General features: G+C 36.6%; 2 protein-coding genes and 1 long non-coding RNA gene across 3 annotated transcripts; all 3 read left to right on the top strand.

Moving 5' to 3' along the window:
- The first annotated feature begins 1,330 nt into the window (after nucleotides 1-1,330).
- Nucleotides 1,331-5,615, top strand: LOC122304821 (type I inositol polyphosphate 5-phosphatase 2-like). The gene is made up of 7 exons (XM_043117085.1): nucleotides 1,331-1,487; nucleotides 3,423-3,546; nucleotides 3,650-3,755; nucleotides 3,836-3,949; nucleotides 4,507-4,611; nucleotides 4,682-4,787; nucleotides 5,465-5,615. The coding sequence occupies exons 1-7, from the start codon at nucleotides 1,465-1,467 to the stop codon at nucleotides 5,613-5,615; spliced, it is 729 nt and encodes a 242-aa protein (XP_042973019.1). The 5' UTR covers nucleotides 1,331-1,464.
- Nucleotides 5,616-5,662: 47 nt separating this feature from the next.
- Nucleotides 5,663-6,209, top strand: LOC122303571. The gene is made up of 2 exons (XR_006240765.1): nucleotides 5,663-5,697; nucleotides 5,980-6,209. It is a non-coding gene; the product is annotated as an uncharacterized LOC122303571 (long non-coding RNA).
- A 13,509-nt stretch (nucleotides 6,210-19,718) lies between these two features.
- LOC122304820 lies at nucleotides 19,719-21,150 on the top strand. Its single transcript, XM_043117084.1, has 2 exons — nucleotides 19,719-20,393; nucleotides 20,692-21,150. The coding sequence occupies exons 1-2, from the start codon at nucleotides 19,719-19,721 to the stop codon at nucleotides 21,148-21,150; spliced, it is 1,134 nt and encodes a 377-aa protein (XP_042973018.1).
- The last annotated feature ends 3,999 nt before the right edge of the window (nucleotides 21,151-25,149 follow it).

The raw sequence follows: 25,149 nt of genomic DNA, 5'->3' as shown, positions 1-25,149 counted from the left end.
ATGCCGGCTTGTGTTCCTTCACAGCTGCACCATAATGTTAAGACCTGTCACCCACCCCTGTTTTGCTTCATTTTAGTATCTTTGAGCCTTCTTTGTTACGCAGTTTTCTGCCAAAAAATAGAAAAGAAGGTACATTAATTAGTTGTCTGTAATTATGAGTATAAGTTAGGATGCCTTTTACCCATGGTTAGGTTGTATGTTGTTTTTATGAGCAGTTTTGGCCTTTTTTGTTGTACCTTCAAGTTGATATCTTCCTTTCTTTTATTTTTATTTTTTGAGTTCTCTGCAAAAGTGCATGCTTCAAAACTGCAAGAATCGATACGTAGGACAATAATCACCTTAAAGTATAAGACACCAGCACACTTTGTTTGTGAAACACTGGACACTAACTGATCCAGCAGTTCTGCAAGGGTCAATAAAAATATCATAATGCCAACCAGAATTAGAACTAGATCACCTCATGTTCTACATCTGATCGTCACGTGTAATAGAAATGATAGTGGGCACAAAAGGTAAGGATCATACTTTCTTGGTGGGGTGCTTTCTTTCTTTTTCTTTTTTTGTCAAGCATGTTTGTAGTGCAACAATAGTCTGTGGTGCAGTTATAGTGGAGATAAAATGAGACGTATACGTGGCATTTTCTCGTTGGGAGGCTGTTATTTGGAGAGAAATAGATAGACCGGTGGGAAGTTTTTCTCTATATAGTGTAGTATAACTAATACTATAGTGATTTCTATAATAATTTCTATATAGACTTAAAGTATATTACTAATAGTATTAAAGTGTTATTATAAGACCGTAAAGTATAAATTATAATTAATATACATTATATACTAATATAAATTAGTATTACTAATTTACTAATATAATTATCAAAATGAATATTTTGAGAGTTTATTAAGCGATAAAATGTAGTTAATGTATATATTTAAAGCATATGATCTCTTAAATATTCATGTTTAAGATTATAATAACATTATTATATATATTTTTAATATTAACATAACATTATAATAACATTATCTTATATATAATATATAATAATATATTATTATTATATATATTATATAATATAATTATATATAATATGAAAAAATATTATATTAACGTTTCAATTATAGATAGGATTGGAATATTGAAAGAGTTAAAATTAATAAAAAATTAGAAAATAGAGGTGGAGAAAAGGTAATTTTACTTTAAGGTGTACATGCTCGAATATTCTATAATTTCCTTTAAAATATTGTTATCAAAATAAAAACTAGTGAAAAGTTAAGCTGGTGCCTCATATGCTGCCTCAAAATTTTCAGAAAATTTAAATTTCCCTCTGTTATGCAATTAGCGCCTCTTATACGCTGCCATTTCGCTCTGAACAAAGACTAAAATCATTGAATCTTCAACACATCTAACACTACCGCCCCTGTGATCTATGGATGCTGCGAATTTGGAAAGCTTCCAGATTACTGTATGGTCTTCCACTCCACACGCTGGTAAGCAGTTTTCCCTCTCTCTCTCTCTCTCTCTCTCTCTCTCTCTCTCTCTCTCTCTCTCTCTCTCTCTCTCTCTCTCTCTCTCTCTCTCTCTCGCAATTTAATTCCTTATTTCATGTAGTTTCCCCTTCGCACAGTTCCAGATTTCATGGGTGCTTTGTTCGTAAGTCGAGAGAACGGTTTGTGGAGATGGGTTTTTGTCCTGAAGCCATGGTTTTGAGGGAGAGGAGGTAAAGTTAGCTGAAATGGCATTTGAGTGGGTAGAGGAAGCAGAGCTGGGTAGTATCTCTGATGCTAGTTCTGGTTGCAGAACCCATACAGATTTGAGTACTGTAGAAACTAGGAACTGGGAACTGAGAAAGGTGTCTCAGCAAACTGTAGTTACAGCAAGAAAGTTTGGGTTTTAGTTGCTAAGGTCTCTATGTCCAGCACTAGTTCTGTATGAATGAGGGAACGCCTGGATATATTGCTTTATAAAGAACATCAATGAAGGCGTACTGTCTATTTGGAGTTGTGAAATATTTTGCTTTAAGAGTTTGTTAGGGCTTTAAAAAAAAAAAAGCACCCTTTTGACTACCTGTCAAACGTATAAGGTTATCACATATGTATTTTTTTTCCCTTCCAAATGTTTGTCAAGTCAAATGAGGAGGGAAATAAATAAAGGTACTGCTATTGCTATAGAAAATTATATGAATTGTGCTGATAGCGATGGGACCTTCAACTCCTACCTTACTAATATCTTAAGCATAATAATCCTGCTTATCCTTTTTGTCATTGACATTGTCTCATTCTAATTTTCTATTGTGGTCAAATGACTCTAATTCATACCTCTTTTTTTATCTCTACAGCACCATCGTATTCATTATCCTCATCTTCCCCCTTGCCTCGAAACCCCCCCCCCCCCCAAAAAAAAAAACCCCTTTTGAATATAGACAAATTTACATGAGCTACTTTGCAGACTTGAAGAAACAAAAGAAAGATCCGAAAAATCTCACCATGTCAGCTGTACCAAGAATATATCCTCTATGTCTATATGTAAAAGAAAAACTTCATGTGCAATCAACAAAGGTAGGTGGGCATGCAAGGGGTAATAGGAACATGATACATGCCTACCATTGTAGCGTTCAACTTTGGGAAATTCACCATCACGAGGTTTCATTCATATCCTGGGGATGAGCTACTGGGAAATTTAATAATCTACAGTTGTCCTTGATGTTGTTCTTCTTAAATCTACTTCTTGATTATCCCATTTCACTTGATCTCTTAATTTTTAAGTGTCAACACCGTCCGGTGGGGTCACTGCAATTCTGAACTTTTTGTTATTACAATTTAATATATGAAGTACTATTTCTATTTTTAGTTGCTAGTCTTAGTCAGTGTTTCTGTTTTGGAGGTACATTGTGGGCTCTAAAGTTTCTGAATTCTAGATTTGTGGCAGGTGATAGCTGTGGTGGACTAGGAGCTTGATCACCGTGAGTCAATGCTTAGATGCAATTAGCTGTAGTGTTAAGGATATTTGAGTCCCTATTTATTAGATTATGTTTTGCTTTTCACTCTTCTGTCAATGGCTATCATGCCAGCCGCCTTGATTAAAGAAATAGCCGCAGTGCCAAGAGTTTCAGTACAACAGATTTTTTGTCATGAAAATGAAATTTTGGCTTTTCAACAATTCTGGGTCGTTATTGAATTTTCAACAATATCACGCATCTATGTTTATGTATTAGAAAATTGCAACATGGTGGAAGGACCATTATGTATTCTTTTTTTCGCAAGTTGAGGTTGAAGATGTTTGTTTGATATGTCCATACCTTTTCTGTCATTTCTATTTGGTCGTGATATGAATCTTCCTTCTATTTGGCATCAAAATAAGCCTACCCTTAGACTCTGTCATCAAGTTATGCCTGACATACCTCTTATTTAACTGGCGATTACAAGCTTGCTACTGTTCCTACATTCAAGGACCTGTCAGTTGAAAGTCCAAAATATTGGTGATTCTGGCCTGAAGTGGAAATTTTTTTATCTTGAGACTATGAGAACCAATCGAGGGAAATGCTCTAAGGTATGTTTTAATGTAAACAAGTCTTTCTTTAACCCATTTTTATGTATCAAAATTATATATATGATTCTTGAAGATGTGTTTTGCCAATTACATTTGATTGCAGGCCTTTTGGCCTTCCATTGTGATGAAGAAGTGGCTAAATATCAAGCCGAAGGTGCATGAGTTCAGTGAAGATGAGGTTGACACTGAAACTGAAAGTGAAGATGATGGTATGTTTTAGCATGTTTATCATGACATGTTGATCCATTTTGTTTCTTTGCTTGATCTTGTTTCTTCAAATTTTGTACAGCTTGCTCTCTTAAAGATGAAAGAATGCACGTGCCTGAGGATCATGCTCAGAGGACACAGGGGAACCCTTTCACTCGGCCCGGTCAAACTTCAGCCAGTACTTTGATTTCTATGGGTGAGATCCTATTAGGATGAGACTGCTTTCTCAAGTTCTATTTCCTGCTTACACTTATGCATACTTCTTGTCATATTTAATATTACTGGAACTTCTAGCCATTTATATGTGCTTATTTCTTCTAAGAACATTTGTGGTGCAGCTCCTTTAGATTTTGATTATATTATATTGTGGATCTCTCATCTGTTTAATGTTCCTGGTTTTGTTTCTTAGTTGAACATAGAAATTATTTGTTCTAATTTGGAAGCAATTATGGTCAAAATCTGTTTTGCTTTTCTATATCATTGATGTGACCTTGGATCCAAAACATTTTGTGGTTTGTGGAAAAATATGCGAGAAAAGGTAGAAGAAAGATCAACTTTGTTCAAAACAGAAACTATATTTAAAGCATTTAAAGTAATTGTCTTCTAATTCCTTTATACTTTCTGAGATCTGAGTGGAGGCAAAGTAACATTTTACTCAATTAGCTCAGTAAATTTTAGCATGATTTCCTTTTTTTTTTTTAAAGCTTGTCATCTGATAGATTTCCTCTGTGGTTTTGCTTTCCACTCATCCAGGTACATCTTCCACGGATTATCGGTTAAGGCACAGGAGAGGAAAATCTAAAACTTTGCGTGCACAGTACATTAATACAAAGGATGTGAGGTTTGTGGTTGACCTGTGTACACCATCTAAAGCTATTAATATTTTGGTTCTCATTGGAATTTTGTAACGAAAGTTAATTTACTGTAGGGTGGACAATTGGGACTTGGAATGTTGCTGGAAAACTTCCAAATGAAGATCTTGAGATTGATGACTGGCCTTGTACAGAAGAGCCAGCAGATATTTACATTATTGGGTGAGTGATTACTCACCCCTTGATCAGTGGTTTATTAAAAGAAATTGGTTAAGATACATTAGATTACAAAGGCTAATAGTGCCTTCACAATGTGTTTTGAAGAAATTATTGTCGAAGAATAGTTTATATTGAAGGCCACCTTACGGAATATGGTGAAGAACGGTAGAATAATGGACTTAATAAAAATGACAATATTGTAATGAGTAGCTTGGATGTCACATAAACAATGATTGAATTGATAATAGATCGTTTACATTGGATTGTTTTCATATCATTTCTGGTATTTACATTTTTAATTTTCCAAGTACTGCACATGGAGAAAAGAAAGTTTACGATATGCTATTAGTGGAAAGTATACATGTAAACTAAATAGAAATGTATTTTCCAAAACTCTGAAATGGGCTAGGAACCCATGTGCATGTTGTATCATAGCATATGATACTTGACCTGATGCTTAGTGAGGTTTTTATCAATTTTTCCTGACTGGATAACAGGTAAGCCAAATACATGCCAATTGCATTTCAAGTATGAATCAACCTTTTCTCGTTTCACTTGTACTTCATCTGCATTCTTGGCTTATTTGATTCCAGAAACTGAAGCGCTCATAGTACATGCATGCTTAATTTCTAGTCCAGGACTTCTTTCTACATTAAAACAAGCATTTCGTCTCTGATCAGCTATGCAGAACACAATTGTATGAATCTTTTACCATGGGAGATCATGGTTGCTGTTCATGATTATCCTTCATGGTTTCTCTTCATGATTATCCTATATGCATGCTATTCTAAGGAGATTGTCGACTTTAGCTTATTAGTTACAGGAGTTTGAACCATAAATATGCTTATATATATTGGTTTTGTTTTGGCTGTCAAACAGGATTCTTCAAAGGACTGGCGGGACGTATACAATGGTGAGACTAATTATATCTCAAAAAAGTTGTTTGAAGTCAATAGTATACATGATATAATGGCAAACGGTTCATTATGCTTGGTTGTAACATAATTTGTGGAATATTAAAATATTGAGAAGTATAAATTATTCTTCGTCCTAAATATTTTAACCTCAACTACACTTTTCATGTGGTAGATATTAATGGTTGCATTGCAATTTTTTATATTACAGCATTCAAAATTCCAAATTCATGATGGGCGCACTTTGAGAAATTCTTATGTATTGCCTTCTCACCTTCCAGCTGGTGGAGTTATTGGATCAATCTTGGTGTCCTTTGCTTGTTTTGGGTTGGTCTGGTAGAAGAAGAAGAACTACCCATGAAAGAAATGGTTGGAAAGCTAACGACAAACACAATGTAAAGTAAAATAATTATCCACGAAGAAGAGCTTTCATGTAATGTGATTTGTGTCTTTTTTTTAATTATATGAATAATGATCCATTATATCATATTTATTATTAATTTATTTATTATATATTTTTATTATGGTATATCATATTGTTGGTGTGTTCTAAAGGTTGTTAATTAATGCAATGTGCTGGCAACATTTTTGTAGCAGCGTTTATAATAACACCGTTAATTTAAAAAATGTGCCAGCAATGAACTAGTGGGGGCGTTTTACATTACGTTGTTAATTTATGCAATGTGGTGGCAACAAACTCATGATTGCATTTAGATAAACGCCGTTAATAAATTCAATGTGCCGTCAACGTACTATTAGTGGCATTTAAATAAACACGGTTAATTTATATGATGCGCTGGCAATGTAATGCGGGTGGCGTTTATGTTAACGCCGTTATTTTAATAATTAGCGTTGTTTAGATAAACGCCATTAATAAATTTGCCAAAGTATTATTAGTGGCATTTAAAGAAATGCCGCCACATTATATGACGAGCGGGTAGTTTACTTGTGGCGGCGTTTAGATAATCGCTGAAAATTAGGTCATTGGTGGCGTTTAGTTAAACGCCATTAAATTATTCAATGTGACCCTGCCAAGATACTATTAGTGGGCATTTAAATAAATGCCACCAATTTATATGATTAGTCAGCAAATTACTAGTAGCGGCATTTATCGTAACGCCGCTATTTAAAAAAAGTGGCGGCGGTAGAATAAACGCCGTTAACAAATTCAATGTGCCGCCGCCAATGTATTATTAGTGGCATTTAAATAAATGCCGCCAATTTAACTGATGCGTCGGTAATGTAGTAGTAGTGGCGTTTATGTTAACGCCGCTAGTATATGCCAAGAGATGGCAACGATAAAGTGGCGGCATTTCGAGAAACGCTGTTAATATTAATTATTGTGGCGGCGTTTCACGAAATGCCGCTAAATCGATACAAACGCCACTAATGAGATTTACAAATACCAGCGTTTGCGCAAACGCCGGAACAATGAAAATAGCGACCCTCCATTACCGGCGGACGGTTACGCCGTTAGAAAAACGCCGCGAATTAATTAGCGGCGTTTTTTTGGACGATTGCCGGCGTATAACCAACGCCGGAAAATCTGTCTTTTTTTGTAGTGATTTTTGTTAGTATATAGTTGTTATTATATATAGAAAGTATTTCCTATATATATTGTTATTATATAGAAATTATTATTTTTATATATTGTTATTATATAGAAAGTTTTTGTTATTATATAATTTTTATTATATATATTTGATTATAGTTGATACTTATATATTTCTTAAATAGTATAATATACTATATAATAGATTATAATATACTTAGGGATTGATAACACTTAAATTTTAATTGTTATTATATAATTATTATTATAAATGATAATTATTATATAATTGTTATTAAATAAGTTATTAGATAATTTTAATTGTTATTATTTGTAAATTATATTTTTAGTTGTTATTTTTTATAAATAACAATATTATTAATTGTTATTATACAATTTATATACTTATTTATTGATAATACTTAAATTTTAATTGTTACTATATAATTATTATTATAATTGACACTTAGTATAAATTATTTATTATATAAGTTATTGTATAATTTCCATATTATTATTTGTAAATAATATTTTTAGTTGCTACTTTTTTATAAATAACTTATAATAATTGTTATTATTCAAATATAATAAATATATTGATATAGTCCTCCCATTATATAATATCGATTATGCACAACAAATAATCACACTATATATATACTATAATATATATATTATTTAATCACAACATATTACACAAATAAACACGTAAATTCACAAATAATATGCTTCAAAAAAACTAAAACATATTAATTTTAAGAATAACCAAACACATAACAACAATTTTTCATTTTAATTCATGGTATAACACAATCCATATCACAAATAAATATATATATATATATATATAATTCAATAATATCTAATTCAAAACATATTCACAATATATACAATCAAAATTCAATACTCAACTCACAATATTATACCCTAAACTAAATCATCAAGATCCCCAATCAATTCACATTATACAGATAAAAAATTTCACTTTTATCCACAATAAGATCACAACAAAATGTAACAATAGAGTTTAGTATATATACCTTGTGCTCACAATATCCTCCTCTTACAAATCACAAGTTTTCAACAATCTACAACAAATAATCCTTTAAAAAATTCACAACACTAGCTAGTTAAATACATATAAAAAACATTGACAAATATCATGTAAATATACATAAAATCTCTCTCCCTAACTCAATCTAACCCTCTCTCACTCTACCTCTCTCTCTAACACTCTACCTAACCCTCTCTCACTCTAACCATCCTCTTCTTTGTCTCTCTCCCTCTAAAATTCTGTCTCTCTCTCTTTCACGCACGGGATCAAAGCAGAATGAATCTGCTTTCCCGTGCATGAAAGTTTTATTACGTTCGAACGTTTAATTCTCCTGCTAATGTAAATAATATAACGTTCGAACGCTAAGGTATCCCGCCCAAATTTTCTACAATACGTTCGAATATATAATTATCCCGTCCATGGAGTTGATATAACGTTCGAACGTAATAACACTACGTTTGAATGTATTGGGAAAAAATATATTATTTTTATATATGATATTATATAATTTCATGTAAACTCAATTTTGATATATTATATGAAAAAATAATCAATATTAATAGTATATTATATATCATGTATATATATAGTTGAAATATATAATATATAATATATTATATATATTATAGTAGTAGACTATAATAACTATAATTTACAATATAGTCATTTATACTATATAAAATAAACTATATTATATATTATATACTATATATAAGTTATTATGTATTATAATATATATACTATAATTTATACTATATAATCTAGTATATATATTAGTACTATTACATATACTAGATTATATTATATACATATACACTATATATAGACTATATTAGTATATTATATTAGACTACTATAATATATAATATATATTATACAATATAGTATATATATACTATATTGTATATACTATATTATATACTATAATATAGTTATAATATATAGACTATAATATATACTATACTATAGTTATTATCTATATATTAATAATATTTAATATTATATATATACACTATACTATAGTTATTATATATTAGTACTATTATATATACAATATATTAATATATACCTATTATATATTAGATATATATTATAGTTATTATAATACATAATATATTATATATTATAATCTATATAAGTTAATATATTATATAATGTATAATACATTCAAATGTCATTTGTTTAACGTTCGGACGTATTGTTTTAACGTCTGAACGTATACAATAATATTTTCGAATGTTGACATAACGTTCAAACGTATGTCAGTAAACGTTTAAACGTTAACTGTATATAAAGTCATGCCCGACGGGTTTCCTCCTCATTTCTCCCTCATTCACTCCGAACGTTGTTCTCTTAGCCACTCACACCGCCGCAACCACCCTCATACCCCACCGCAACCATCACAAAAAGGTAATGTGCCCTTCCCGTAGAGTAGTTCTCTCCAATTTTATCGGTGGGTTTCAAAAAATCGAAACCCACCATATAGGATGGATTTTCTTCTTGATTTTCCGGCCTCCATTGGTTGCAAATGGGTAAAATACCTCTGTAGAAACATTCTTTGTAGCTTATAAATCATTTTTATAGTTGGTTTTTGCCCTGAAACCCACGTTTTGAAGCTTTCAAAAATGCTCAGCCACTCTGTCTTGTAACGTTTGAACGTTACAATGAAACGTTCGAACATGTGACGTTATAAATTCTTTACGTTTGAACATTACGTTGTAACATGCGAATGTAAATTTTAACATTCAAACATTTTTATCCAACGTTTGGAGAGTACGTTGGATAAAACTTTTGAACGTAAACCATTAGTCTTCTTCAGTTAGAAAAAATGTCCAAACATGTGACGTTTGAAATTCATTATGTCTGAACGTCACATTTTAATGTTCAAACATGATCAACCAGATTCATTCAATTTTTCATTGAACGTTTAAAGATGACATTGGATGAAACGTCCGAACATAAATATTAGGACGTTCGGATCTGATTTACGTTCGAATGTTTATCTAATTACTTTCATTTTTTGTGTATAGAATTTACATTCAATTTACATCGGACGTAAATTCATTCTACCAATTTAAGTATCATCGTTCGAATGTTAATGACTTACGTTCAAATTCCTTAATTTACATTCAAATGTACAATCATTGTACATTCAGACGTAAACTATTTCTAATTATGTTAATTTTATCGATCAAACGTCAATTGATTGACGTTCAAACGTATTTCCATTGAATTTAATTTATATTATTTCATCTTATTATTATTATTTTGATTATTAAAAAAGTGGAATTGTTTATTATATTTACTATCAAAATTATATAAATTTATAATGATATGAAATTTTTGTGTATAATCCATATATGTTGTAATATGTGTATATATATATGTAATTCTAATGATTCTTTTAAATATTTTTTTCTTGTATTTTTTTTTTCAGGATATGACTCACTATATGACAACCAAGAAACGAGGGAGGGATGGAGCAATCCAGACATTGCTTGGCTGGGGGCACAAACAGTTATGAGTGCACGAGAAATACTTATTAATGAGGTCGATGAGCTCAGCTAGGAGCGAAAGATGCTGAGAGATGTCTTCATCAAGAGAGGCTGGGGCCCAATATGCACATTGAGGGGAAAGATTTACCGCTCAATGGTTCGGGAGTTTGACATTAGGATGACCACCATGCCTAACAATGCATCCTCCCATACCTTCACTGTACGCGATGTACAGTTTGAGTTCTCGGTGGATGTTATTGCCGACTTACTCCAGATTCCGTGTATACTACCTGAGGCAACAACTGCTCAAGCTGGTGACACAGTAGCTACATTTGCTCCGGGCACATTTGAGGCAGATCCAGCCACTTCTGCTTCATCTACAGGCCCTTTTGACACTATGCCCAGTCATGAAGAAGATCGGCCAGAGGGCGAGGATCTTACTCTTGAGGTTGGTGATGACGAGCGGGATCAGGATTTCTACATTCTCATTGGCAAAGACCGCACAAAGCTCGATAGGTCGAACCCTTCAACCAGAATCAGCTGCTGCCTTTCTTTCGCATGTTGCAAATTTTTGTTTTAACAAATGTAGACCCTGTGGCACATAAGACCACATTCAATCGGGCTCGCGCACAATTCCTGATTTGCTTGGCATGTGGAGAGCCCATTGACTTGCCACTCGTTATATTTGAGCAGATCCGTTACGAGGCCAACAATGTTAGAATGGACAATCTCCCGTATGGAGTCATCATCAGCCACTTATTACTAGCCTGAGGAGTGCCACTCCAGGTGGAGGAGATGATGCTAAACCAGATGAGCCCCTTCCACATGACCACACACCATCAGAGCATTGGACAAGTGAGAGGTTAAGCTCGGTGTCAGTCTGGTCCTATATCAGATCTTGTTCCTTTGACCGAGTCTGGGGTCGGTGTCGCTCGCCCGTCTGTGAGTAGTAGTCAGCAACCGGCGGTTGCATCTGCGGGGGATGTGTGACCTGCTTGGGTTGATGCAGTGATGACATATATGAAGGCGCATATAGACCGACAGATCGATAGAAAAATTGCACATATAGATCAAGCTGTCGCACATCTTGCACATCATGTAGATGTGCTAAACAATAAGGTTGACACATTGACTGAGGAGTTTCGATCATTTGTAAACCAACAGTTCTGAATGTCATTTGTAAAAATTAATCATATTTTATTTTTTATTTTCGACATATGTAATGAACAATATTATTTAATGTATTCATTGTAACTTAATTTCTACTCTCAATTTTCTTTAATATTAGCTTATGCAACCTTAATATTAAACAAATATATATTATGGTTAATTTATACAATTTAATATATAACGTTCGAACTTTACAACTTTAACGTTTGAACTTTGGCGCTAAAATTTTTTACGTTCGCATGTAAGTAGATATCACGTTCAAACATTATAACTAAAAAAGTTAAGATGACGTGCAAACAAAATAATTAAAACGTTCGAACGTTAAAAAATTCTTGCCCAACATTTAGTGGCAGTTACCACAAATCATCACTGAAAATGCATTTTAGTGATGGTTTGGAGACCGTTACTATTTCTAATCCGTCACTAAAAAGCATATATGTTGTAGTGTCATTGTCAAAAATATAAGAAAAATAGTTAAAGCATGTGACGCCCCCAATTCTCACGTACAGACATGTGAAAATCGAGGCATCAGGATAATGACAACACGGGTCACACATCCCATTGCCAAGTGCCTAATGTGTGTACATGCAACACGTGTACAATAAAACAGTGCAGCGGATAATAAAAGTCAGTCAACTAAATACCAGAATTTTCTTTTAAAATACAAACTCGCTTAAATACAAGCGTATCAAAATATTACAAGTTCTGAAAACATCATAAAATCAAAATACATAATTTAAAGATAGGAAAATAATTTCCAATAAATAATCAAGAGAACCAAATCAATCCTCCGGCGGAGCCGCCTCCTCGAGTTCAGCCTCCTCTACATTTGCATAAAAAATCTACGGTACCATGGGTAAGTAATAATCCAAACAATCCACAAGATAAAAATACATTCAACCAATAACAAAGGGTATGATCATGATGCCATATGCATGAGACCCAAAAATAATCATTTCTCAAAAATAATCATTTTTTCCAACGCATGCCAAAAATCTCATTTTTTGGCCCACAATATTTCCTTTAAAACATTTTCTCGCCATTATCTAAAACAAGAATACACCATTTTTCTAGAAAATGGTCCAAAATTCCACTTATAAATTTCTCTCATTTACCCAGAAAATGGCCCACAAATATCCTTTAACCAAAACTCGCTATTTTTCCAGAAAATGGCCCATATCCAATTTCAAAAGCAGTTTCTGATTTTATTGTATGCACCATGATCTCTCCTAGGGATCATCCGCACACTCTGGCTCCTATGCCATACCACAGGTAACGACCAAGCATGTGACATCTACATGAGCAATACCTAGCTTCGTGCCTGGTGCGTACCCTGACTAGACATCCTCTAGTCTCCACCAGCCGAGGGACCACAGAGTCGGCACGATAGCATTACCGTATTGTCTGAGCCTGTTGTCGCCCAGCGACAACTCAGGGGATATCACTCAGTATTTTTCACTCATAAGTGACCAGAGAAGCTCCATCGAGATAATGTCATATCTCAGCTTGGTGTCGTGATACACACACATCCAAAAATCTATTTAACTCATGAAAACGCAGTTTTCAATTTTCAACACATGTATATGCATGCACCATGCAGTGCAAATGACATGACACAAAATACTCAACAATTCAAATCATCTAAACATAAATAACTCCATTCTCAAATCCATCTGACCCCTAACTCCCCAGACTCAGTCCAGCACAACTAACCAATCACAAATTATTATTAAAGCAAAAATATATTTAAATCTTAAAGGAAGTTTGGAAAATACTTACAGCACTATAAAATAATTTTCAAAAGATTAATGAGTTACAAAAAGTGGATTCAAAGTAACGTAACCGTGCAAAATGTACTGTGGCCGTGGGTATCAAAATACCCAAATCTGAACTGGATCAAAAGTAGAATAGGGAAGGCTAGGGTAGGGCTTAGGGGTGTTGGTGAAGCTACTGGAAATGGTGGTTGGCCATGGGTAGCGACACAAATGGTAGTCGGAAGCTGAAAAGGCTAAAATGGAAAGTGAGATGGTTGGGCCTCATTGGTGACGGATTGGGGTTGAGGAATGGTGGTCTGGGAAGCTGAAGGGTTGGTGGTGAAGTAGAGAAAAGATGGTGGCCAATGGTGGTACGATAGTGGCGGGAAATTGAGAAAACCGGGTGGCTTGGCGGTCTTCGTGGGGGCAAATGGCGGCGAGTTAGGGGTTGAGATTGGTGGAGGATGTTGGCTGGTTAATTAGAGGGGAAGTTGTGGTGGTTGTGGCCCCAGACGGTGGCACACAGTAGAGCAGATATTACACAACCCATTTGGCTACACACGACTATCGGGGAGGAGAGGGAGAACGTGAGGAGAGAAGGCTGGCGTGGGTGAGGTCGCCGGCGTGAGGGGAAGGTAGTGGAGTGGGCAGTGGCAACTGGCGGCACACGATGACTAGGCTGGCTGGAGAGAGAGACGCATGAAGAGGAATGAGAGGGGGGTCACACAAGGTAGGGGAGGAAGAAAGAAAAAGGAAGAAAGGAGGAAAAAAAAAAGAGAGAGAGAAAAGGGAAAAGAGAAAAAGGAAGGAAAAGGAAATGAGTTTTAGCCTTTCCAACTCAGGGTGTCAAATTGATCTAATGAAAATAAATTTTAAAACGATGAATTAAATGAAATAATTTAAACATAGTGACTTAATAAAATAAAAAACAATAAACTAATTTAAAATAAAGAGTATTTTAAATGCAATACAATAGTTAATATTAAAAAAGCACATCAAAATAATTTTTACAACTTAAAAATCATAAAATAAATCCAGCAAGAAATCCAATAATTTAGAACAAAAGATTTAATATTTTAGATCAATTAAAATAATTTTTCAATAAAATTATACTAAAATACGAGGTATCACAAAGCAACCCTTCAACAAGGCATATCCAATACCCCGTCAATGCAGACCAAACTAGCTTAGACATATTTAACACTAAAGTCTTGGGGCAACCTGCAAAGACATATAGTCACGCATCCTTAAATATGCTAACGTAGATAAGAAATTGTAGGCATAGATTGTATATATTTAATAAGCATATAATTCTACATACCACTTTTATTATCTCCTCCACCAACTATATACCAGTTTTCACCAATGGTTATTCCAACATGCCTAGAGTTGTAAGTCAATAAATCACCCCAGATTTGTGGTTAATTGGGACCATTCCATATGCATGTATAGTGGAGCTTCTCGGACTACAATACTAGAATACAAAAATATGCCTGGGCAGGGGATAAAAGTTTAGGCAAAAGCTAAGTAGAAGCCCAAAGTATAGTATAATTTTCAACTTTCCAAAATCTTGGCACTATCCATGTGCTTTTTGTGTTGTTTGTGTGAGTGTTAGTCCATGTGCGTTGTGCATTATTCACTTGTGTCGGTAGTCCGAGTTTTATTCTACTAGTAATGTGAAGGATGCATTTTACCCTAGCGATCCACTTCTTGACATAGAATTGAGGTAGGATTAATATTTTTTTATCACAAAAGTAATCCATATATACAATGAAAAAGAAAATGTGCAAAGAGATTCTTTTGTACAAACACTTACAGTTTGCAAGATCTTCATGTCCACACCCCAGTTGGTAAGATCCTCATGTTTGAATCACAAAAACAAATTGAAATCAGAATGCAAAAGAGAAAAGGAAGAAAGAGGAAGGGAGTGTGTGTACCTGTATCTCGGCATTGTCGAAGGAGGTATCCAAGAGCTTGCAAAAAGCTTGGCCCTTTTGAAAAAGTCTTCAATCTACCCTATCTCTCTCACCCTTTCTAATAAAAATCAAGTCGACTCACCTCCAATCCTCTTCTTGTAACAGAACCCATAAACCCTAATTTTTAACCATGAAAAATTTCAAACTCAAAATCTCAACCATATGTAAAATCAAACTTCAGATCTCAACAGCCACCACAAGAGATTTAAGTCTTAAAGCATTAAAAACAAAATTCAAAGAAGGAGAGAGATTACTAAACATTGGTTGTGCAACAGTGGGGCAGCGACTCATCGGCTAGACAGAGTGAATGGGATTAGTGCGAGGAGGTGACAAGCAGGGGATGAGGCGGCAGAAAACTGCCAAAGAAGAGAAAGAGTATCGGACTGGCAGAGAGAGAGAGAGAAGAAGAAGAAGAAGAAGAAGAAGAAGAAGAAGAAGAAGAAGAGAAAAGACTAAAGAGAGCTTAGTTAAGTTAATTTAAATCGTTATTTGTTGCGGCGAAAATATTCGCCACAAAAATTATTCGCTACATAAGGAAGCTTTAGCGGCTTCCTAGTGTTGTTGTAAATGCTTATAATCGTCGCAACAAGTTTCAGAGATTATAATCCCGCTGCAATATTCATGAATTCCATATCTTTTAAGGTGATATTTGTAACAGCGACAAAAGGTCACCGCAAAAATTAAAAAATTAAAAATATGTGGCTATTTTCACATCCCACCGGAAAGAAAGTACAGCTGCAGTAAAACATACTTTTTAAGCAGCAAATGACACCTTTTCTTTAAAGAAGTTGAATGAAACAGTAAGCGAAATGATGTCGTTTTGATGCAGTTCGGGCCCATATTGATTTCTCCTCTTCTCCCACTCACTTTCATGTCCCTCTTCTCTCTCCAATCAAACCCTCTCAATTTCTCTCCTTTTTGTCGTGAGTCTGCTTCATGACTCTTTGCAACTCTGTCGCCCACCCAACACCACTATATATGAAAATTAGTTTCTGGTGCGACATTGTAAGCGATTTTTTTTCAATTGATTTTAATTTTGAATGCTGCCTAGGGTTTGAGATTTTTAGGGTTTCTTGCAATTCCACTATTGTGGCCTCTCTTTCTAATTCCACTTGCGATATTATGGGATAAAATTAGATGGGGCCAAAGTACATAGGTCAACACAAATTCATAGGGTTTCATTTCTTTCATATTTTTTGAACAACTAATCTTGTGAAATGTGAAATGTGAAATTTTTTGAATTTCTATTTGTTACTGAATAAACTAGTTTTTGTATGCACTTAAACTCGAAGTTTCTTTAGAACAAAGTCATATTGGATAATATACAAATTTCTTTTTTTTTTCTTTTTCTTTTTTTTTTCCCCAAAAACCAACTCGTTTATTGCTCATCAAAAGACTTATATCATCTCACTGATAACAGTGGAAAAAATACAATTAGGAATTTCTCCCAATTCGTATAAGTCTTCATATACCAATAGTGAATTTCAAACAAAACAATGGGCAGCTTTATTAGCCCCTCTTTTGACATGGTTGGCAGACCAAACTGCAAAGGAGTTGAGAATATTTCTTCTATCATCAATAAGCATTCCTCCTTTACTCCAGTCTTGTGAAACCTTTTTAAGTCTGCTAACCACTTGGAGAGCATCAACTTCCATAATAACATCTGAGATCCCCATGTTTTGACAAAAATTAGCAGCTAGCATCAGGGCATAAGACTCTGTAGTGAAAGGATTAGCAAGTAAAGATTGCGAGGTTCTAAGTGTGCCAATCACATTACCATTAGAGTCCCTAATTATAGCACCTATTCTAATTCTACTTACTGCATGATCAATGGCAGCATCCCAATTCAGCTTATTGCTACCCTTAGGTGGATTTCCAAGAACAAGCAGATTGTTCCACCCCCATAGTGCTTATCTATTGCTTCTCATTACTCTATTTGAAAACATGGACTTCCTCTTAGTTTGGATAAGAGAACCTGGATGGGAGAAGCCTTTCCCATGGATCAAGTTGTTCCTTCTAAACTAGACCAATTGAGCAGTAACGACAATTTTATCTAGTTCCTCAACCTATACAATCTTAATCATATGGCTCCAAACCTCTACAAAAGAACTTCTTTGATCAGACATCTTCTGAATCTTCACATGGCCCTGGCTCCACACATCCCTAGCAGCTTCATAGATCTAGAGCACATGAACAACTGTTTCAGGACCTTGTTTGCATATAGGGCATTCCATCTCTTTTGTGATGCCCCCAACTCCCACGTAAGGACACGTGGAAATTGAGGCGTTGGGAAGATGACAACACAGGTCACACATCCCATCACTGAGTGCCAAGTGTGTGTACATGCAACACGTGTACACAAAAGTAACACAGCGGGTAATAAAAGTCTTTCAACTAAGTACCAAATTTTTTTTTAAATACAAACTCGCTTAAAACAAGCGTGTCAAAAATATTACAATTAACCAACATAAATATAATACAAATCAAAAGAATAAACAAAAGGAGGAAATATATCATAATCCACGAGTGATCCCTGATCACTCCTCCGGCAAAACCGCCTCCTCCTCCACATTTGCATCAAAGTCTACGGAATTGCAAGTAAGTAATAATCCAAATACCCACAAGATAAAAATACATTAAAACTCAATAATATGCATAAACAAAATGCATATGCATGAGATCCAAAAATAATCTTTCCCAAAAATAATTCCTTTCCAACTCACGCCAAAATTTACATATGGCCCAAATATTTCATTTAAAACTTTTCCTCGCCATTTTTCCAGAAAATGGCTCAAAAATCCAAGTCTTAACTCAAAATCCATTTTTATTAACCAAATGCACCATGACCACTACAAAAAAAAGAAGGCAAAATTGGCGGCGTTTATATACGCTGCATTTGTTTATGCGCCGGTAGATATATAAATTTACCGGCGCTTAATGTTTCCACTGGTAAATTATTGAGATTCCCGGTGCTTAAATTTTTACGCCAAGAATAATATATAGCTTTGGCGGCATTTATAACAACGCCGCCAAGATAGCGATTATGTGCTAGGAAATTAGTAGTTTCCCGGCATTTATGTTGTTATGCCGGTAATAATATATGTTTTTGGTAACGTTTAAACAAATGTCAATAATTTATTAATTATATGCCGTTATATTAACCGTGTTTGCCAGTGTTTTTAATATACCACCGGTAATAATATATAGCATCAGCGGCGTTTCACAAAATGCCGACAATTGATAGAGTTTACGTCAATAAAGTATTGAGTTTGTCGGCGTTTATATCGTTTGAACAAATGCCAACCATTGATTAATTTTATGCTGGTAAATAAGTAGTTTTTCGGCGTTTATATTGTTATGTAGGTAATAATTATATAGCATTGGCGACATTTACCAAATGTTGAAAATTGATCAATGAAATGCCGGTAATTGATAAATGCACAGAAGTATATATTGTGACGCCGGAAATAATATATAGCATCAATGGTGAAGGCTATTATAAATTTATTGATAGTAAAATAAATAAAAATAATAATAAAAAAACCTATTTAAATGATACGAAAATACCCACAAAATCTTAGTTGAATTTCTAGGATGCCCTACCTATAAATGCCATATATCGCATTCCAGTTCTGGAGGGAGGGAGGTTCAATAGAACTAAAGAAGAGAGTTTGCGCGTCGAGATCTTAATGTGACGCCATTTAATTTTCTTTCCTTTAATATTTAATAAGTAATGTTCAATAGGTTTGATGACGTGGCACTAGGTTTCTTTTCTCTCAAACTTGGGGACCTGTTTCGTGCGAAGTGGTGAGGGCGCCGGCCCTATGCCTCCGACGGCAGTTGATGGGCAGGTGGGGGATGGTTGCTTGAGCAAGTCTGGCCTAGATGAGAAGGCCTCGGATGGGAAGGTGGGCTGGGAGCCAGCACGACGCCGGTTTGTGGAAGTTCTGGGCAATAATCCTTAGATGTTGCCGAGCGTTAATATCCCACATAGAGAGCCGAAATTCTTAGATGGAGACATGTACTTCATTTTCTCAAAAGCAGAGGTTCAGAGCTCAGCGGAACCATTTCAGTTTTCTGTAGTCTTGAAGTTTCTAAGGCGAAGGCCGTCGTTGGATCAAATTAGAAGCAGTATTCAAAATCGTTGGGGTCTGAAAGCCATTCCAGTGATTGGGCAGTTAAGGAACCCACGTAATGTCCTTATTCGGCTGGTTATGGAGGAAGATTTTATTTCAGTGATGGCTAGGGGAAACTCTGAATTGCTGGGGGTTCCTTATAGGATATTCCATTGGTCTCCTGATTTTATTGAGGAAGAAGATTCACCATGGGTTCCGTTTTGGCTATCTTTACCTGGGCTTCCACCAAACTTTTTTCAGGAGTCTATCTTACGGAGCATTGGTGATGGAATTGGTAAGTTTTTGAAGAGGGATAATGCAACGGCTTGTGTAACACGCCCAGAAGCAGCTCGTATTTGTGTGGAGGTTAATGTGGCTGGTTCGTTACGGAAATCATTCTGGTTGGGTGCCTTACATGGAGAGACTAGTCATTTTCAAGAAATATTCTACGAATCAGTCCCTAGTTATTGTTGTTCCTGTCGAAAACAGGGGCACACGGAGGAGAGATGTAACCGGAATAGAGTGAGCACGAGGAAGAAGGAGGGTCAGGGAGGGGGAGGCCAAAATAATTCTGGAAAGGTTGTTTGGAGGGAAGTTGCTGCTAACGGAAGAAAATCTATTTAGCATGCAAGGCAGGTTGAGAAAGGTGAGTGTTCGAAGGCTAGGAGCAGGTGATTCTGGATACAATCTTTGAACGGCAAAAGGAGAAGGCTGAAGATACAGTTCCTATCTTTTTTATTTCTCCGTTGGGTAATGGGTTCGATCGGGTTGAAGAGCAGTTTCATGAGTTACATCAGACGGAACCAGTACAGATTTCAGAAAAACAGGGGAGTTTTTGTGAAATGCCTCAATCAGGTACTGCTTTTGTGGGTCGCAGGAATTGGTTGAGGACTTGGCTCTTGTTACGATGAAGGTGCAGCAGCTGGTGTCTGAGATCGCTGCAAAGCCTCAGGTTGAGAGGAGCTTAGACGGAAGCAATCAGGAAAATGAGTTGGAGCAGGCGGGGGAGCTGGAAATTGTTTTGCCGATTCACTCACCGAATAGGAGTCCTGCAAAATGGAGTGATATGGAGGATGACAATGATTCCGATTCAGGTTCGGAGGCTCTGCACAGTTCTACCATTTCAGGACCGAGAAGTATATTGAGAATGATAGATGAATCTTTAGAATTTGAACTTGGGAGTATGGCTAGAGATGGGGATTTTTTGACTTCGGGAAGGCTGGAACCAGGGGAATCTGGCCGAGCGGGGTTGGAAGGTGATCAAGATGAAGAATTAAATGAGCTGGCTGCCAAGATGTTCAATTTAGATCCAGACATGCATGTACCTCTAAAATAGGTAAAGGGGTTAAGAAAAGAAAAATCTATTGTTGCGTTGGAACGGCGAACACATTCCAAAAAATTTCTTTGAGTTTTCTAATGTCTATATTGATTTGGAATATTAAGGGTATTATTTCGTCGAAGTTTCTGCTTCGGCATATTTTAAATTAAAGCCGGCCTTTGGTGGTGGCTATTTTAGAGCCTTTTTTGAATAAAAATAAATGCAGTCGTTGGGCGAGATGGATGGGTTTCCCCTCTTGTGTGAATAATGCTGAAGTGGGGGGAAAGATTTGGTTGTTTTGGGTGGCTGAGGTGGATTTTCAGTTGACGGCTTGTTCTGTTCAAGCTATTTCGGGTTGGTTTGTGTTTGGGTCAAGGCGAATATTCTCTTCGTTCGTGTATGCTAGTTGTTTTCAGGAAAAAAGATTGGAGTTATGGAATTATCTCAGGTTACAAGATCCGCAAGGGCAACCTTGGTTCATTGGGGGTGATTTTAATATTATTCGCGTGGATAGCGAAAAAATTGGGGGCCTTTTTAAGGCACCTCGGGCTAAAGCTGAGTTTAATGATTGGATTAATGGTTGTGCTTTAATAGAGCCTCCTTCTTGTGGCAATACACTCTCTTGGTGTAATGGGCGGAATGGGGGAAGGCGTATTTGGGCTCGTTTGGATAACATGCAGTTTATTAATTTATTTGAGGGGTCGAATTTCAGTTATCTTTCTCGGTCATGTTCAGATCATGCTCCTATGTTGTTTATTTTGTTTAAGAAGAACATTTCTATTGTGAAGCCATTTAGATTCTTACGTATGTGGGGGTCTCATGATGGGTTTTTGTCTTTGGTGGAGCAGAGTTGGGGTGAATATGTGGAGGGTTGTGCTATGGTGAGGGTTAGTAGGAAATTAAAAAGATTGAAGCATGTCCTGATAAAATGGAATAGGGAAGTCTTTGGTCGAGTTGAGGTGGAGATTAATAGACTTGAAATTATGTTAAGTAAAGTTGCTATTTGATTTGTTTTATTTGTTTGAGCTTGTTTGCTTGTTTTTATTTATTTAGTTATGTTTTTGCAAGCTAGTTTCTTTTTGTTTCTTGTTATGTGGTGTTGGTCTTTGATTTTTGTTTTTGTTTGTTGTTGGTTTTATTTGTTTTTGTTTTCTTAAAGGAGGTCAAGGTTGTGGTGGCAAGAAAAATGGTGAGACCAAGGAAATCTACTCAGGAGCCACGAGACAATACATCAAGAGATGACTCCATAGCCCAAGCAATACGGCAGATGACGGAGTTTAAGCAGCAGAATTTTAGGCCACAACAGACAGGGCTTTGGCCACAACCAGGAGGACCTTGGCCACAACAAGGGGGTCCCTGGCCGCAACAATGAGGGCCTTGTCCACAACAAGGAGGGCTTTGGCCACAACCAGGAGGTCCTTGGCCACATCAGGGAGGGCCTTGGCTATACCCGGGAGGATCAAGTAGCATGGTGCAAGCCGGATGCACCTATGAGCGCTTTCTGGCGCATAGGACTCCACACTTCACTGGAGAAGAGGATCCACTTCAAGCTGGAAAGTGGATCAAGGACTTGGAAAGAACTTTTGAGGTGTGTGGTTGCACCGAGGCGTAACAAGTACTCTACGCCAGCTATCTGTTGCAAGGCACCTCTTCTGATTGGTGGGATACCAAGAGGGTGATGTTGGAATCAGAATTGGGATCTTTCGCCGCTGTGACCTGGCAGCGCTTCAAGAAAGAATTTAACGATCGCTTCTTTCCCACTTCTGTAAGGAGCAAAAGGCAAGAGAGTTCTCAAATTTGGTTCAAGGGAGCACGACAATGGAACAGTACGTCCGAAAATTTATAGAACTTGGGCGGTTTGCTGCCTACCTCATCGCCATAGAGGAGATGCGAGCTGAGCGTTTCCAGGAGGGACTATGCCATGATATACGCCGTATGATGGTCAGTCACCGGATATCCAGTTTTCAGGACTTAGTGGATGTGGCCACCCTTATAGAGTGAGAGAATAATCTGTGTATGGGCTGCCCTCTGGGTCATAAGAGGCGAAGTTTTTCTGGTGAAGGAAGCAGCTCGGGTTCGCCTCAGAAATTTATTCAGCGAACCGGAACTTGACCTCAAGCGTCCTCAGGTGTTCGTATGGGAGGACGGGTGCCAATTTGTGGATCATGTAATAGAGCTCATGAGGGCAAGTGTCGGCTGAGTGGTGGACCCCAGTGTTACCGATGCGGCCAAGTGGGCCATATTGCTTGTGAGTGCCCCGTCAGAGTTCAAGGAAGCCGTGGAGGTAGACATGGAGGAAGAACAAATCCAAGACATGCAGTGCAAGCCTGGGTTTATGCTGTCACACCCGGAGATGTGGATGATGAGACGCCAGCGACCCATGATGCTGGAGTAATTATAGGTATGGATTTAATTTAATTCTATGTTGGATTTAATTTTTGGTGTATTTGGTTTCTCCTTTGTTTTTTGGATTTCATGGGTTAATGTGTTTGGTTCAGGGAGAGTCCGTTTGTATGAGTTTTATGCTTGCACTTTGTTTGATTCCGGTGCGTCACAGTCATTTGTATCTTCCACGTTTGCGCGGATGTGTAATTTGGTCACGGAACCTTTGGAAGTCATTGGTAGTGGCTCTACCCAATGGAGAAATGGTGTGGTGTTCCAAGGTTGCTTTGGGATGCCCGTTAAATTTTGATAGAAGGTTCTTCGATGCTGATTTGGTGGTGTTTAAGCTGTTGGGTTTTGATATCATTCTCGGGATGGATTGGCTATAACGATATTCTGCGAGTATTAATTGCAGAAGTCGGGTAATTACCTTTCAGCTTCCAGATGGTGATTGTCTGGAATTTGTGGAGAGTAAGTTAAAAGAAAAGCCGGTAATTATATCGGCAATTCAAGCAAGAAGAGAGATTGCATGGGGAGCGGATGCATTCTTAGTTCAGATGGTGTCTACGCCGTCTGAGAAGAAGACTTTGGCAGACATTCCAGTTGTGGAAGAATTTCCCGATGTGTTTGTGGATGACTTGCCTGGACTACCCCCTGTTTGAGAAATGGAGTTTGTTATAGACTTGGAACCTGGAGCGGCTCCTGTACATAAAGCTCCTTACCGCATGGCACCGGCTGAATTAAAAGAGTTGAAGACTCAGTTGCAAGAGCTGGTAGATAAGGGATTTATTCAGCCTAGTACTTCGTCGTGGGGTGCGCCAGTGCTGTTCGTTAAAAAGAAAGATGGAACCCTCCGTATGTGCATCGATTATCGGGAATTAAATAAGGTGACCATCAAAAATAAATATCCTCTCCCGCGGATAGATGATTTATTTGATCAGCTTCAAGGAGCAGCTGTGTTCTCGAAGATTGATTTGAGGTTGGGATACTACCAGCTGAGGATCAAAGACAAGGATGTGCCCAAAACTGCTTTCAGGTCGAGATATGGGCATTATGAATTTAAGGTGATGCCGTTTGGGTTAGCTAATGCCCCTGCTGCTTTTATGGATTTAATGAATCGAGTATTTCGACCTTATCTGGATTCCTTTGTGGTAGTATTCATTGATGATATTCTGATTTATTCTCGAGATGTCGAAGAGCATGTATATCATCTTCATCTGGTACTTGGGAAATTGAGAGAACACCAGTTGTATGCCAAGCTCAGCAAGTGTGAATTCTGGTTGGAGGAAGTCAGATTTCTTGGGCATGTGATTTCCCGAGACGGAGTGGCTGTTGATCCTAGTAAGGTGGAAGCCATTTTGTCATGGCCGCGTCCGACTACAGTGCGCGAGATCCGGAGTTTCTTGGGACTTGCTGGATATTACCAAAGATTTGTGGAGGGATTTGCTCGCCTATCCGGACCTCTCATAGCTTTGACTCGGAAGAATGCAGAATTTGTTTGGTCACATAAGTGTGAGAGAAGCTTCCAAGAATTGAAGAGCAGGTTGACGACGACACCAGTTTTAGCGCTTCTAGAACCGCATAAGCCATTCGTAGTCTTCAGCGATGCGTCTAAATTTGGATTGGGTTGTGTCC

The sequence above is a fragment of the Carya illinoinensis genome, chromosome 3, assembly GCF_018687715.1.
Source record: "Carya illinoinensis cultivar Pawnee chromosome 3, C.illinoinensisPawnee_v1, whole genome shotgun sequence".
In the NCBI taxonomy this organism is placed as follows: Eukaryota; Viridiplantae; Streptophyta; class Magnoliopsida; order Fagales; family Juglandaceae; genus Carya; species Carya illinoinensis.
This window is presented reverse-complemented; position numbering and strand designations above follow the sequence as displayed.